Source organism: Aquarana catesbeiana, linkage group LG01 (assembly GCF_042186555.1).
Source record: "Aquarana catesbeiana isolate 2022-GZ linkage group LG01, ASM4218655v1, whole genome shotgun sequence".
Classification (NCBI taxonomy): Eukaryota; Metazoa; Chordata; class Amphibia; order Anura; family Ranidae; genus Aquarana; species Aquarana catesbeiana.
The window spans coordinates 605,551,760-605,569,296 of record NC_133324.1 but is presented as its reverse complement, the minus strand read 5'-3'; the positions used below and the strand labels follow the sequence as shown (position 1 = coordinate 605,569,296).

The 17,537-nt window shown below is 39.6% G+C and overlaps 1 protein-coding gene across 1 annotated transcript in view; it reads left to right on the top strand.

Moving 5' to 3' along the window:
- Nucleotides 1–17,537, top strand: part of ADAMTS10 (ADAM metallopeptidase with thrombospondin type 1 motif 10) — a 272,206-nt gene that overhangs the window by 148,888 nt on the left and 105,781 nt on the right. The window contains exons 11-14 of the mRNA XM_073599198.1: nucleotides 4,422–4,568; nucleotides 6,262–6,403; nucleotides 12,735–12,842; nucleotides 17,253–17,398. Of these exons, the coding sequence (XP_073455299.1) occupies nucleotides 4,422–4,568; nucleotides 6,262–6,403; nucleotides 12,735–12,842; nucleotides 17,253–17,398 (543 nt within the window). The remainder of the gene's footprint in view (nucleotides 1–4,421; nucleotides 4,569–6,261; nucleotides 6,404–12,734; nucleotides 12,843–17,252; nucleotides 17,399–17,537) is intronic.

The window sequence follows — 17,537 nt, the reverse complement described above, 5'->3', positions numbered from 1 at the left end:
TGGTCTACATGCCACCAGAGGGCTCTGTAGCTCTTGTCCAGCTGCATCTCTGCCCAGACCAGCCTGCTTAACTCAACTGTCCACTTCTTGCGTGGTTGTTCCCCCAATAACAGTACTCGCACTTCATACTGCAACCAGTACTTTTCCTGGACGGAGGGGAGAATTTTTCCATGGCAGCGCTGCTCTTTCTTCCAGATGTGGCGGCGGACAGAGTCATACCACCCCAGCAGGACCTGCATTGGCACTGGTCCTTTGTGCTGTACCCGCATCTCTCGCAGCCTCCCCACGAATTCCTCTTCCATGGCAGCTGGTATCTGTACCTCTCCTCTTCTGCTAACTGGACCTCAGATCCTGGTGGTGGTTTGGATGTCCCAGACTGCAGGAAGCATGCCACTAAACTTGCCACCAAATGTGACAGAACGTCCATCACCCAGCTTTGGTGCCTCAGTCAAGATGTAGCTTTCTTCAGTCTGGAACCAGGAACCAAGAATTATAGCTGAGCACCCAAGATCTACACTACACTAGCTTAGGTGCAAACTGTAACTTTTTATTGTAAATTTGCACAGAATATATACTGTACAATGCAAGCTCAGATAAGAGTTTGATCACATTACCCTAACAATACAAACTGTAAACAGGAATATAATTAACAGCCAATATAAACATAAACATAAAGCTAATTAAACAACTAGCCACCTAGGTGACTCAGTCCCCACCCACTGTCTACAGTCTACAACAGTTTATAAGACAAAGCTCATACAATGTTCCAAGAGTCTGCAAAAGTGGAATTAATTTATCTTCAAGGATTTCTTTAAGGATATTCTTGATAAATATTTATTTCCCAAGTGGAGGGGCTTCTCCAACTTAGTCTGCAGGAGGGCCGTCAAAGTCAGTAGGCAAGAAGCTACCCTGCACTCACCTCCAAACGGCCCTGTCCTGGTTGGGTCTATCTCAGGCTCTTCCAGATTATCTAGGCCTTCTGTCCTAAGAACCTGTCCACCATTCTACTCATTATTTGCTGGCTTTAATAGCATGACTGCAATAGTCTAGATTGTGAAGGGCATGGGCTTATCAGATTTGGTCATCCCTATGCTCCCAAAGGTTAGAAATTATCTTCTTGCAGAGTCCACCATCACACCTGGAAGACCTACTTTGCAATGATGCAGGACCAGGAAGTTTCAGTCTAGAAAGTACTCTGTGGTACACATCCTGTCTTTCCTCCAGTCTGGTCTGGGCTAGAATCTAGCTTTGAGAACAATTAGGTCCAAATCTTAGTTTTGGTTGTTCTGTTTCAGAGACTGCTGGCCTCCAATTCTTTAGGCTTTTGTGCAGGGTGTTGCGCGCATTGCGTCCCTTGTGCATTCTCATGTAACAGATTTGAACTCTGAGTGGACTGCTATCAGCCATGCAACTGTAGCTTGACTACACTGTGGCTAAATATCTACCTGCAGATGTCAGGGACATCCCCTTTGTCGCAGTTTGTTTTAGCAATCCAGGTAGTGGACATGAATCAGATGGACATGAAAGAGGAGGAGCTAGCAGCTCCAAGACTAAGAGGGCCATGCAGCCAAGTAGACCATTAGATATAGAGGAGATCGATATGTCCCACGTGGGAAAATCACTCCAATGGGGATCGCTTAAAACCTGACAATTGGTCTATAGATATAGGTAATACCACAACCAAGAACTGTTCCCCACCTCACTCTGTTCAAATGTAAAAAAAAAAACATTCTTTTAGAGCATCTGAAACAGTTTTTACCCTCTTTCTTTTTAAATGTTCGGAAACGTGCAATAAAATTGGAGTTTTAGTGACCATCAACCAAAAGACATCAAACAGATCTGCGATAGCTTTGGTGTGAATGCATAGCAATATTGTCCTTCTAGATAATGAATCCTCTTCTATACAGTTTATAGGATTAGTTGCCTCTGCAGTATAAAAAAATATTTATCTTTAATAACCATATAGATCATTGTGTGTAAGTCAGAAATTCCAAACTAAGTCAAACATTATCAGACATACATATTTCCACTACCATGTGTGACTAGGTTTTATGCACTGTTGCTTTGATCTCTCAGATGGTCAGTTCTTCCATTAGCCTCTCCAATTGCAATTGTGAACTTTAATGAATCTAGTCCAGATTTTAGGGCAACTAGGTTCTAGGTTATGTCAAGAAGCAACTGATACCCAGAGAGGGAATATAGCTGTTAGCCTGTGCCCTGAGGCAGTGTAATTGTGGCAAACAGGAAAATTATTGTAAACACAAAACAAAATGTCTGCTTCTTCTTTTTGTGTAGTAGCTTGATAGTAAACCCAGTCATTTAAAAGCTTAAATGGCTAGGCATATCAATGTAGGTTGCAACTGCGTTGGGTAAAATAAGACAAACCTGCTTCAGGTTTCCTTCTAAATTACAGGTTTTTATATACAAATCATCTATGACTGTCTCCCCAGCTCATTAAGTGACCTAATACCGGAAGCATGTCCCTGCATGAGGAAAAGTAATCGCTCATTGCATAGCAGCCACACTTGAAAGTTTTCTATTGATATTGTGCAATAATGCATAAGCATTGATGGGTGTTGACAAGCAATTTCAAAGCAGTATGTTGCATTTCCTTAAACAGCATCTTCCAAGCTTTGCCTAATGCCTACACACAAGCCGAATGTTGGGAGACATTGGCCGGTTCAATAAAAACCGTCTATTTTGGCTTCTGTCGGAATGAGTATGCTGGAAAACCAGCAGCCGCCCGCCTCCCGATCAGTGCTCTCAGCCAATGACTGAGAGTGCTGACCGGAGTATTCTGGCGGGGGGCCGCCTCCCTGTCAGAACACAATACCTCAGCGGGAGAGATCACTATATTAACGTCAGATTGTTAATACAGTGGATTCGACCAGAGCTGTCAGTTTTTTTCCGTTAAAAACTATTAGTGTTTACCAGGCTTTAGACTACAATAAGAGGTAAAATTGCTCTGAAAATGCTGCATAGAGGATGTTCAATGACAGAACGCTGTAAACAATGACAGCTGTAAACAATGACAGCTGTAAACAATGGATTTCTTCATGTACAAGAAATTTTCATGCACTGAAAAAAAAAACAGATAATGACTTGGAAACACTATTTGTGTGAAAAATGTCTATGACTGCATAGTCAGGAATTTATATAGGCAAGGGATAGCTGCAACATGCAAGCCTTATGAAACTACTTCAATGTATTCATCACACCCACTACAAAGTCCATAAAAGCCCCAGGTCTTTGAAGACCCTAGCGTGGAGACTGATATACTAAAGGAGTTAAATTGTGTGAATGTTCCCTTCAATTATCCAATCCTGTGCAGATGAAATAAGTAAACATGAGCTTGCTTTTTACATTACCGGATGATTGACGTGGCTATTCAATTTATTGTATGAAAATTCCGAATTCCTTTTGTAATCATCATCAGTGCATCTGATTTAAACACGCAATGTTGAAACAACAAAATAACAGACTTAATAAGTTATGTTTTCATAGGTGAAAATGTATTTTTTTAAAAAAGGTATTATCTGAGTGAAAAAAAAACAAAATTACTAATAGAAATATAACTCCCTTTCTAAATATTTGTTGTGTTCACCCATTGTTTAGCCATTAAAGTGAAATATAAATTTCCCACTTACAACATTCACTTATTGTTAGCAAAATGTCCTACTAACATTTTTCCTCAGTTGCAACAGTTTGACATAATGCCGCGTACACACGGTCGGACTTTTCGACTGGACTTGTCCGACGGACACTGACGGACCAAATCCGGCGGACCATCCTATCGTTTGTGGGCTTCACCGGACCTTCAGCGGACTTTTCCAGTCGCAAATCTGATGGACTTTAGATTTGGAACATGCTTCAAATCTTTACGTCGTAACTCCATCGGACCCAGAAATCCGCTCGTCTGTATGCTAGTCAGAGGGACAAAAACCCACGCAAGGGCAGCTATTGGCTACTGGCTATCGACTTCCTTATTTTAGTGCGGTGTACATCATCACGTACGAATCCGTCGGACTTTGGTGTGATCGTGTGTAGGCAAGTCCAGTCGTTAGAAAGTCTGTTAAATGTCTGCCAAAAGTCAGTCGAAAGTCTGTCGAAAGTCTGTTGAAAGTCTGTCGAAAGTCTGTCGGACAGGCTGTCGGACTTTTGTAGCTGAAAAGTCTGACAGTGTGTACGCGGCATAATACTTGGACTTAAAACTGAATTTGGCGTCCTAGATCTATTTGAATTTAGTAGGTTTCAGGACAGATGAAAATTACAAACCACTAATAAGAATATAGAGGTGTTTCAATATATACCGTATATACACATGTTTCAAATATACATATATGGATCACATCTCACTATTTTCTTTTTCTGAGTTTCTTAGTGACAACAAAATAAATCAAATAAACATCTTCTTCATTTAGGTTTGGCATGAATCATGATGGTATTGGTAATGGCTGTGGATCTCGAGGTCAAGAGACAGCCAAGCTCATGGCAGCTCATATTACTATGAAGACCAATCCCTTTGTGTGGTCGGCTTGTAGCAGGGACTATATCACCAGCTTCCTGGAGTAAGTCACCTGAAATAATCTCTTCATACAATTCAACATTGTTTAATTCAATTTTGTTCCATGTACAACAAAGAGCAAAAGTAATCCTTGCAAAGTAGATGTTCTTTTTGAGTGCTAGGACTAGGGCCTCTACGATTTAGTCCCTAATGGGCAAAACATTTAAGGGGGGGGGCAGGAGCTCAAGCCAAAGCCATTTTTTACAAAGAGGAGCTCACTATATGCCAAGGCAGTATGCAGAGTGTGCAGACGAGTGCCATTTTGTAATAGGATCAACAGTTGCAATTACTTGGCAATGGTATGGAAAAATGTTTTTCCTGGGGAATTCTTTGGCTTTTTTTGTGGGTCCAAGTAGAATGTTTATTTTTACTACTGTTCAAAAAATTTACCCACAGCAGCCCTGGGAGTTGTTTTGCCTTTGTTTTCACCTTAACTTAAAGATCCATGAATATATAAATTTTTAGCTTAGTTGAAGCGGTATTTAACCCAAAAACCAAAATTAAAATATACGGCATATTACAAATTACAAAACAGCAGCAATGTCAGTCTAGGGGGAGGGGAGTGTTAGAGGGACTAACAGATTTAGATGCACTTAACAAATTAAAGCCAAACTCCAGCTAATACTTTATACGCACAACAAACATTTTTTTTACAGGGCAGATAAAATTATTGCATAAATAAATAAAAGCTGGCCATTGTAAGCACCCCTGCTAGTGTTAAATGGTTTGTCTCATTTCTTTACCTGATACATTCTGCTGGAGAGCTTGTTCTTTTGAAAAACAACAGACTTACAGGCTATATGACCAAATGAAAATAGAAGAAAGAAGTCTAAAAAAGAAAAAGAACATAACATAGCCATTTCATCTAAGAAATTGTAAACTGCAATATAATAAATGTTTGCTTTTGGGTTTAATACCACCTTAACCATGTTTCCTATGAGAAAAAAAAATGTTGCCCCCCCCCCCCCCTTTTTTTTTTTTTTTTTTTTTACTGAATAGAGAATATGATACAGAAGATTAACAGCAGTGTTACTAGGTCCAGGCACCTGGGCATATTCTAGCACATGGCCCTAATGTCGGGCCTGTGTAAAATCAAGCTTGCTGTTAACAAATTAAGTAAGAAAGCAGGCGGTAGAGAGTGGGTGGGAGCATTCTTCTCACCAAAGCACAACAAATCCAGTTCTGGCTGTTAAGTCACTAAGTGTGCTTTAACAATAAAAAAAAAAAAAAAAAAAAAAAAGATTTGTAGCATCTCATATTTTATAGGCTTACTCTGGCAATACAAAAAGCAGCCATGACATGTAAGGTGCAGTGAAAGGAGATTTCTGGTCACTACTGATATGGAAAACACATTTATTAGGAGCATATATTTAGAAGTGGGGACCGAGAGGTATGACTCTCAGTGCTAGGATATTTTATCCAAAAATTATGTTTTTCAGTTTTGTGAAAAATCTTAAACTGTGGCAAATTACCATCCATGTAGCAGTGTACTAATTTATTAATTAACTATTAACTAATTTGTTAATTAACCTGCTGTAGTCCCATGGTTAAGTCAACTCTTTAATGAGTCTGTGAAGTCATTGTATATCTCAATAATTCATGCAGTAACTATATATACAATATATTTATTATGAAAGATGTAAGCTAATAAGCACACACATACTGATGCAGACTTCCTATTCTTCTTCTCTCCACAGCTCAGGCCTGGGCCTTTGCCTGAATAATGCGCCCCCACGTCAGGATTTTATTTATCCAACACAAGCTCCAGGACAGGCCTATGATGCAGATGATCAGTGCCGTTTCCAACATGGAATTAAATCTCGCCAGTGTAAATACGGGGTAGAGTCCCTTCCTATTTTGTCTTGCCAGTTCATGAAAAAAGAAATAAGGAAATTCTTAGTGTGTGACATAAGACTTAAAGTGGACTTTCAATCAAATGTTAATATGTCAGCAATCTTGCCAGGGAAGCATAGATAGAGAGTAATTTAAAGGGTAATGCCAACTTTACACTAAATATAGGGTAGTTAAAGATGAATTCATAACGTACACCCAGCAAATCCATTCCACCACTGCATTTAACCGCCATGCCGATAGTCTTCTGCTGTCCACATCTTCCAGTGTACTGATCTACAAACCTTTAAACTCAATACACTGCTCCAGAGCATGTGTAGTGCAAAATTTACAGTGCTTAACAATTAGAGCCTTTTTTTTACTTCTGGGACAGAAGAAGAAACTTTCAATGGGCAGCAATTTCACATGACCATTCTGACCAATGACTGCTGGTGATTTCCAAAATTATGCTGGTACACAGCCCCTGGGGCTATATATGGAGTTTAAAAGTGTACAGAACGGTACTCCAGCTGATGTGGGCAGTGGAATATTAGAGTAGGGACCAGAGGAGCGGGGAGGATGTTGGGAATTTTTCTTTAAATTCTAGGCCTAAAGGAGGAATTACCTTTTAAGGGCTGAAATCCCTTTTTTGGATAAAACATTGCTGTGGGCTACTTTCAGCGCTGGCCATGTGACTAGAAGTCTAGACATTTTTTAATTAAACATTAAAACATGCTTTTTCCACTAAGTCTTTATTTCAAATTAGCACAGTGTAAAAAGTAACGTTCTAAGCATTTCCCAGTGTACTCAGAATTTCTAGTCACAAGGCCAAGTGGAGGGAGCCCTTCTATTAGTTTCTTTTTATCCATCCCAAGAGGCTGTTAACTTACCTGTTAACTTTATCTATGGTCAAAATGTAAAATCATATATTCATTTACACATTCTATTTAAATTATTTCTAACCTACTCCTATTACTCCAAATGATCTTGAAGTTTGTAAACTAACTTTGTGAAGATCCCCGGACGTTTACTTGAATTCGGTGACACATATTTACTGTGTCCTGTGAGTAGGCACTGCTGTGTCACTCATTTAACAGAGCCTGTCTTCTGGACTACAGATGTCATATAGAGTCAATAGATTCACTGCTTGCAGGTAGCAAAGTACCATGGGATATGTAGTCCTTAGACATTCAAAGTAAAAAGCAGCCGACAAGTTGCAAGGCATGCATGGAATCCAGGAAGTTGTGGAAAGAAATAATCAGCAGACAGGGAGCAATCACAATATGAAAGGGAATTTTTCAAGTAAGCTTATTTTGGATTGTCAATAATGATTGTTTGTCCTGTTAATACAATGCTGTTGTTATAAAATGAAAGTGTTTGTTAAAGGTGCATATTATGGGGAATATAGGGAAATATTTCTGTAGGAGATTGCCTTTTGCTACTTTGACTTTCATCATTATCATCATTCTCCTCCTTTTTTTGCATGTAAATTTTAAAGAAATAATGCCATCAAAAATTGTTTTCATGATTCTATGAACAAGAAAACAAATATCAAGGGATAAATTACCAGAAGAAAGACTTTCATCTGGTGCATTCAATAATGGAAAATGAAGACCAGCAGAAGAGCACATACCACTTCCACTGCTACTAGTATCCAGGCCCTTCTGAGCACTTGCCATCAGCACTTCCAAAAAAAAAAAACCACCACTCTCCTCCTTGAAAGATCCCAAACAGCTGGCTTGACAGTGTTAATGCTACTAGCAGTAATAAGTTTGAATCATACTTCATACCTCTTCATATATCAGGATAAGGCAAAACTGCTCAAAGTATGGCTATGAAATAAACATTTCTCTAAAGCTTCATACGCACGATCGGATTTTCTGACAGGAAATGTGTGAGGACAGGGTGTTGGCAGAAAATCCCACTGTTTGTACGCTTCATCGGACAATTGTTGTCGGATTCTCTGCGGACAAATGTTGGATGGCAGGCTTTAAAATTTTCCGCAAACAAATGTCTGTTGTCAGATTTTCCGAGTGTGTGTACACAAGTCTGTCAGACAAAAGTCCAAAGTACAAACACGCATGCTTGGAAGCAAGGACGAGCCAGAAGCGGTCGGTCTTGTAAACTAGCGTTTGTAATGGAGAATTAACATTTGTGACATGGCAAATTCTGAAATCTCGAAATGCAGCGCACAATTCTCTTCTTCTTTAATGGGATAATAATGAAGCTGCTTTGCTGGTGATACTGATGGAGTTATTGCAAACAAATTTTCAAAGGCTTTTTTTTTCTAGTGATATCAAGAATAATATTATTAGGCTTTTTTTTTTCTTATTTGGGCAAGTTACCACAACACCATTGTCCCTTAGTTTTTTAGATCAAAGATACAACTGTTGGTGTCCCTTGTCAATTTTACATTGTATTTTTTTAAATGTAACTGCCTACTCCCAAACTGTCATTTGAAGTAAAACACATAGCCAAGTATTATTCTCCACATTTTTTTTTATTATGCATTAAAAAATAAAATAAGATATGTTATCTGCCAATAAAAATTAACCAAAAAGTGCATTCTATGCATCCAAAAATATAGAAAATATACCAAATCAAATCATTATTATTCAACCAAAAAATACAATAAAAGCCTCATGCAGGTGTCCTGCTTCTTAATATAGGGGGTCAACAATGCCAAGAGTTGGTGAAAGCAGGGGTCCGTCATCCAGAGATAATTCCAAAAATCATCTGGATTATTCTCCTGGAGCTCCCGCGGTAATGGCATATGACATAATTGGTCACAATTAATAAAGCAACCAATTTTTGGTCCAAGAATTCCTCCTCCTCCTGTTCCTGGACAGGACTTGGGTCAAAGCATAACTCCAAGGCCAATAATAAATAACATGTTATCTCCTCTGATTCTGCAACATGGCTGGTTGACGAACAGCCATTCAGAAATTAGATGAAAAGCGCAAAATGAAAAGTATGAAATAAAAAGCACAAAATGTAAAGCACCGATCAACCCTCGCCGAACTTCTTCTAAAACTAAATTAGCAGAAGGAGCCCAAAGGGTGGCGCTAAAGAGCTGAAAAAAACACATAGTACGTCACTACGTTCGTGTTTGTTGGCCAACAATTCCTTGCCGTTTGTATGCAAGACAAAATCTTGGCACATGCCTTCGGACAAAAGTCAGAGGTTTTGTCTGCAGAAAATCCGATCATGTGTATGAGGCTTTAGTCCGTAGGATTCAATATTGCGTTGGCCCACCCTTTGCAGCTATAACAGCTTCAGCTCTTCTGGGAAGGCTGTTTGACCAGTTTTCCAGAAGCGCATTTGTCAGGTCAAGCACTGATGTTGGACAAAAAGGCCTGGCTCGCAGTCTCCGCTCTAATTCATCCCAAATGTGTTCTATCGGGTTGAGGTCAGGACTCTGTGTAGGCCAGTCAAGTTCCTCCACCCCAAACTCGCCCATCCATGTCTTTATGGACCTTGCTTTGTGCACTGGTGTGCAGTCATGTTGGAACAGGAAGGGGCCATCACCAAACTGTTCCCACAAAGTTGGGAGCATGGAATTGTCCAAAATGTCTTGGTATGCTGACACCTTAAGGGTTCCCTTCACTGGAACTAAGGGGCCAAGCCCAAACTTTGAAAAAAAACCCACAACATAATCCCCCTCCACCAAATGATTTGGACAAGTGCACAAAGCAAGGTTCATAAAGACATGGATGAGCGAGTTTGGGGTGGAGGAGTGTGACTGGCCTGCACTGAGTCCTGCCCTCAACCCGACAGAACACCTTTGGAATCAATTAGAGCGAAGACTGCGAGCGAAGGCCTTCTTGTCCAACATTAGTGCTTGACCTCACAAATGCACTTTTGGAAGAATGCTCGAACATTCCCATATACACACTCCTAAACCTTGTGGACAACCTTCCAAGAAGAGTTGAAGCTGTTATAGCTGCAACGGGTGGGCCAACTCAATATTGAACCCTACGGACTAAGACTGGGATGCCATTAAAGTTCATGTGCGTGTAAAGGCAGGTGTCCCAATACTTTTGACAATGTCGTGTATGTTGGGTCCATATAGTGATGTTCACAATGACATAAGATAAAATACTAAAAGGCGAATTTATTTTCCTTATTTCATTAATATTATTGTTTCCAAAACAAAGAGAAAAGTAACAGTGTATATGCGAGTTAGACAGGTCTGACTGCATTGCATGTGGTTATCATTAGTGGAGTTCTGGGGACTAGAAATCCCTCCCCATTAGAATACAGAACATGCTGAAAGACATTAACAAAAATGAGACAGTGATGAATATGTATAAATTTCAGTTTTCATTTATCTTGCAATAATCATTTCAGGGTATGCATATCATATAAACATATTGCAAAAATGTTGTTCCAAAAAGGAACTAAAAATTAATGAAATTAGTTAACATGTTGTTTTATAACAATACTTCTAGATATACTGCAAAATACACTACTCCATCTTCCCTTTCTTTGTTTTTTGCATGTATGTCAGTCAAGCCTACGCCTTCAATAGCCTCTCCCCCTATTCTTGTCATATAATCCTTCAAATGGCGCACAATTCCCATACTCTTTATATGGTGGCAGGGTGTTTTTTATATTTCTAAGTATCCCTTATTGTTTAGAGGTATAGCCATTTGAAGGAGATATAAAATAAGGATTGAAAAATATGGGCTTATAAGGGTTCATTCCAATTTAATGAGAACAAATAAAGATTACATGTATTATTTCTGTATGTTATCTGAACATTTTATGAGATAACTATCATTTGGCATTATAGCTCTTTGTTGGGACAGTGTTCAAATCTAGTTTATAATTGATAAGATGAAATCTGCTAGTGCAACACAGGCAGGGTTAACTACGGAAAATGCAGCTCCCCAGCCCCACCCATAAACAAAGAGAACTAGTAGGATTTTTTTCAATGCTGGAGTTTCCAGACAAGAGAATCTAAAAGAAAGGTAATTTGTGATTTGAACCACTTCCCGATTTCCGTATGCAGATATGCAGCCTCTCGGTGGGCTTTATCACCAAGCGGCCGCATACATGCGATCCTGTGTAAATAAATGTCCTTCTTGAAAGTACGGTAACCAGCAGGTATTGGAAAGCTCCCGATGCATACTTGCGATCGGGAGCTTTCCGATCATGTGGAATACTCCCCTTCTGGCATTTAGAACCTGTTAAAGGGCTGGGAGGTGGCGGCGGGAAAGGGTTTAGATAATTTTCTATGTGCTATGTGAATAGGTACATATAACAAATATAAAATAGGTAGCAAATATAAGATAAATTGTAGCGCTAAAAACACACATGTATTAATAGTGGGTAAAGTTCAAGGTGCATATAGACGTAATGTCCCAAGTAACAAGGGGAATATGTAATCCAAGTAGGACAACAGTCCGCAGTGAGATTAAATAATCTGTGTATGGATCCTGTCTGCTTCCCAGCCGTCAACTTGTATATCATCAACTTTAGCGAATAGATGGAATACGCTTACCAGAGAGGTTGGATTCTACTGCCATGAGCATAGAATCAATGGAGCTTGATGCCACCCTGGGCAAAGTGGTGAAATGTTGGAGGCAAGGGTAGAGCCTCTACAGGGCCGGGACGTCCCCTCTATGTCCACCGAAGCAGAGCCAAAGATGGATTCCAAAAGGCAAAAGTGGTTTCTCAGTTCTCCAGGATATGTAAAAAAAGGAAGGAGTGCTTCCATATAGTGTAATTCTGGGTGTTTTTATTCATAAAAAAACCACAATACATATAAAAAATGTGATCACAAAGTAAAAGCAGTGTATAGGGTCTGTAAAAGCCGCCCAATAAATAAAATATATAATATATATAAAATATAAAATAGGTGACAGCATAAGAAAAGCAGCACCTGCTTGTCCTCTTGTCGGCTTTCCTCATGCTTTGGATGCCAGCCCCATTAGGAGCATGTCTAGCTCTGTTCACCCACCACATTGATAAGCTCAGGACCGCACTCCACATGGATCCACCATGTTCTCTGGTAAACATACAGACTTTAGCTTTAGCCCTTGCATCTTGGCCATGCCGTTCTAAGACTAAACCCAGTCTGGGTGAAATGCATCAGACCAGCATGGCCAAGATGTGGGGACTATAGCTGAAGCTTGTATGTTTACCAGAGGACATGGTGGATCTATGTGAAGTATGGTCCTGTGCTTATCATTGAGGTAAATATAAAATAGAAGTTATCCCAATTTGCCTGCAAATGTGAAAATACGCTGCAAGCTCTTTATCAAAAACTTGAACTTTATATTTAAAAGCATACTGGACCTCAAATATCTCAATAATTCTTGTTTTCTCTTTTCAGGAGGTATGCAGTGAACTTTGGTGTTTAAGCAAAACTGGCCGCTGCATCACTAACAGCATTCCAGCTGCTGAAGGGACCATCTGTCAAACTAATACCATTGAGAAGGGGGTAAGAAATATTACCCAGAGGGATAACAAAGAACAAGTTACAACATAAAAAAGAAACTGATGAAAGCTGATTGCTGATTGAAATGATTTGGTCTGCAGATGTAGCACACCCAAGAGTGTGACTTAAAATTAGTGAGTAGATTTCTGCAATACACTTTGGTAGCACCCTTTATAGTGCCTTGAAAAAGTATGCATGCCCCTTGAAACTTTCCCCATTTTATCATGTTACAACCAAAAATGTAAATGTATTTTATTGAGATTTCATATGATAGACCAACACAAAGTAGCACATAATTGTGAAGTAGAAGAAAAGTTATAAATGGTTTCCAAAATTTTTTACAAATAAATATGTGAAAAGTGTGGCGTGCATTTGTATTCAGCCCCCCTGAGTCAATACTTTGTAGAACCACCTTTTATTGCAATTACAGCTGCAAGTCTTTTTGGGATGTCTCTACCAGCTAGAGAGTGACATTTTTGCCCATTCTTCTTTGCAAAATAGCTCAAGCTCTGTCAGATTGGATGGAGAGTGTCTGTGAACAGCAATTTTCAAGTCTTGCCACAGATTATCAATTGGATTTAGGTCTGGACTTTGACTGGGCCATTCTAACACATGAATATGCTTTGATCTAAATCATTAAATTGTAGCTCTGGCTGTATGTTTAGGGTCATTATCCTGGTGGAAGGTGAGCCTCCGCCCCAGTCTCAAGTCTTTTGCAGACTCTAACATGTTTTCTTCTAAGATTGCCCTGTATTTGGCTCCATCCATCTTCCCATCAACTCTGACCAGCTTTCCTGTCCCTACTGAAGAAAAGCATCCCCACAACATAATGCTGTCACCACCATGTTTCACGGTGGGGATGGTGTGTTCAGGGTGATGTGCAGTGTTAGTTTTCTGCCACACATAGTGTTTTGCTTTTAGGCCAAAAAGTTCAATTTTGGTCTCATCTGACTAGAGCGCCTTCTTCCACGTGTTTGCTGTGTCCCCCACGTGGCTTCTCCCAAACTACAAAAGGGACTTCTTATGGCTATCTTACAACAACGTCTTTCTCCTTGCCATTCTTCAATAAAGGCCAGATTTGTGGAGTGCATGACTAATAGTTGTCCTGTGGACTGATTCTCCCACCTGAGCTGTGGATCTCTGCAGCTCCTCCAGAGTTACCATGGGCCTCTTGGCTGCTTCTTTGATTAATGCCTGGCCTGTCAGTTTAGGTGGACAGCCATGTCTTGGTAGGTTTGTGCCATGCTCTTTCCATTTTCGGATAATGGATTGAACAGTGCGCTGTGAGATGTTCTAAGCTTGGGATATTGTTTTATAACCTAACCCTGCTTTAAACTTCTCCGCAACTTTATCCCTGACCTGTCTGGTGTGTTCCTTGGCCTTCATGATGCTGTTTGTTCACTAAGGTTCTCTAACCTCTGAAAGCTTCACAGAACCGCTGTATTTATACTGAGATTAAAGTTCACACAGGTGAACTCTATTTACTAATTAGGTGATTTCTGAAGGCAAGTGGTTCCACTAGATTTTAATTAGGGGGTATCATAGTAAAGGGGGCTGAATACAAATGCATGCCATACTTTTTTAAATATTTATTTGCAAAAAAAAAAATAAAAATAATTTATCATTTTCCTTCCACTTCACAATTATGTGCCACGTTGTGTTGGTGTATCACATAAAATACCAATAAAATACATTTACGTTTTTGGTTGTATCATGACAAAATGTGGAAAATTTCAAGGGGTGTGAATACTTTTTCAAGGCACTGTAAATACCCCATAAATATGCTGGTATGGTTTTGGTGCTATAGATCAAACATTGACACAAAGATTTATTGTGAGGGACACAGAAAGCAATAAAAAGCTGTCTGGGGTTCTAGACTTCCACTACTCTACTAAAGAATTACATTTTTTCCTTTGTTGCTGTTGGAGATTTTTTCCTTATTTATAGGAAAAGCGTGAATCAGGAAAAAAAATACACATTAGAGCCACTATGGCCACGAGTATTTATTTCCGACCTATGATCATCTGCTCCATCTATTGGCCATAATGCAATATTTCCCTGATTGACTCTGATCTTATGAATGAGGAACACCTGACCGAAAGAGAAAATAGCTTAGTAACATTTGATTTTCCCAACATTTGAACAGAACAAATGTGCATATAAATACACCCTTTAAAGCAGAGTTTCACCCATTTAAAAGTCAGCAGCTACAAAAAGTGTAGCTGCTGACTTTTAATAATCAGACACTTACCTGTGTCACGGTCCAGCGATGCAGGCTCACAAAGCCCGGCTCCTTTCCCCCTCCTCTCCGAGGCTCCAAAATTTTAACTATGGGTGCCAGGCTGTGGCTTCACAGCCGGGCGAGCACTGCGCATGCGCAAGCCGCACTGCACGCTATGAATGGTCGGGCAATCTTCTGGGACCTGTGAGATGTCCCAGAAGATTGCAGGGAGGGAGGGAGGAGTGATGAACTTCCTTCCGGTGCCACGTAGCCCGGGGAGGAAGTGGGAGCTGGGTGCCCATAAAAACTGGGTATCCACTCCCCCCCAAAAAAATTTGACATGCCAAATGTGGCATGTCAGGGGGTCACCATCACCTAAAGCAGAAGTTCCATTTTTGGGTGGAACTCTGCTTTAATCTTCCCTAAGACTGAACAAAACCCCTTGCCTAGCCTACAATTCAGCCCTTAATAGTTACCCTACATTTAAAGTGAATCCCCAACATACAATCAAACACTAACCTTAAATAGTAATAAATTCATAAAAACTTAACCCTTCACCCTAACCTTAAACTTTAATGGGAAATATAATGGTTTTTGGCTTGTTATTTCCTTTTTTTTTTTTTTTTAAGTTTTCGTGTTTTTAAATGTATCTTTTATATCTGTTTTCTTAGTTATGTAAAATATTTATTTTACATAAAAGCATTTATTGCAGGCTGCACCAATGTATTGTGGTTTTGCAGATATATTCATATGTAACTCCTATACCCTAGCACTAAGATAACCCAGAAAATTTTACAAGGCTGTTGTATTTGTATTTTTAAATCCAGATTTTTATTTATCTTCAATAAATCAGAGAGGTTTATATTTCCTTTAATACAACTCACCACACACTTTTTCATGTTCAAGACTACCCCCACCATTCCTATTCTTACTAAACTTCTCACTTTATTTCTCTCCTTGAAGTCCTCAATATTTTGCTTTCATTTTATAATAAAACACAGTCTGGAATTTATTTTTCTGTAATAATTATGCTTTGTGCACAGTAGCACAACAGTATGCACTCTCCTATTTATAGGGGCAGTGCCACCAAGTAGAGCCCCCTTTCCTCTTCCACATTTATTACCATTTTAGATCTGTTGTTGTGATAACATGTGATGGTGGGCAGGGTTGTCTTTACTGTAATGGCACTTGTGGGCCAGTGCCTTGGGTAGCCTGGTTAAGGAGGGCAGCGGCAAACCTCAGAGTTTATTAATTGTGATTACAGTTTAATATTATTTTTCCTTCTGTACGCCTTGGACTTTAGCCTTTGTGGCTAAATAACTGTAGGGGAAAGGATGTGCATGAAGCTATGTCTCTTTTCTATTTTTGGTGATCTATACAGTTGAGAAATAGTCCTGCTTATAAAGTAGACCATTTTAGCATTAGGGGTGGAGCTTAAACAAGGGACATCAAGATTCATTTTTGCTAAGGCTGCATGATGTCTAAATACAACCCTAATGGTGGAAAAGGCTCTTCTACCCCAAGTCAGCGTCACATTACTGGTATGAATGGCTCTGCTGTTCTAATGAGCATGCCCATGGTGTAAAAATGATGCATTGTCCAAGAGTCCCTTCCCATGGACTCCTAGCAATAGTTGATCGATGGGTTGCTCCTCCTGTGTATAAAAAAGTTTTGATCATGTTCATTTAGATATTCATTTAGATATTTAGAAAAAGCCATTCATTTAGATATTTAGAAAAATCTTTAAGGTTCCTAAATATATATTGGAAACGCTTTGTATGTTTGGAAATATATAACACAAAAATTCGAAAGAAAAAAGGGACTTTGAGAGTGCCGGATATTACCTTAGGAAGACCCACCAGCATAAACCTTATTTGTTGGGTGGAATTGAAAGGAAAACTGCCCAACAAACGCAATTGCCCAAATCAGAAGGTGGTTTACTATATATGGTAGAAGATGGGGTCGCCTAATCTAATCTAATGAAGAAGGTTTCAGGCAGTGTTCCCATATATCTTGCTAAGATGTAAATAATCCAAGAGCAGAGGGCAGCACGGTTTGGTGGTGTGCAGAAAGGACCTCACTAATAGTGAGCTTAGTATGTTTGAATCAAAAAGTACAAAGAGACCATTTCACATCCAAAATAATTGCTTTAGTTGAAAGTCAACTTCATAATGACTATTTTTAATTTGTAGTGGTGCTATAAAAGGGAATGTGTTCCTTTTGGGACACGGCCTGAAGGAGTGGATGGAGCTTGGGGACCCTGGTCAACTTGGGGAGAATGCAGCAGGACCTGTGGAGGAGGAGTGTCAACATCTGTCAGGCATTGTGACAGTCCAAGGTAGGTTTAATCACCTATGTTGTTTTGTGATTTATTCCTGGCCATTTTAATTAGACGTGTGCAATTCATTTCGTTCAGACAAGGTGCTTTGGGATGGGGGGGCAGAGCCCCCCTACCCTAAAGCACCACCCATGTTGAG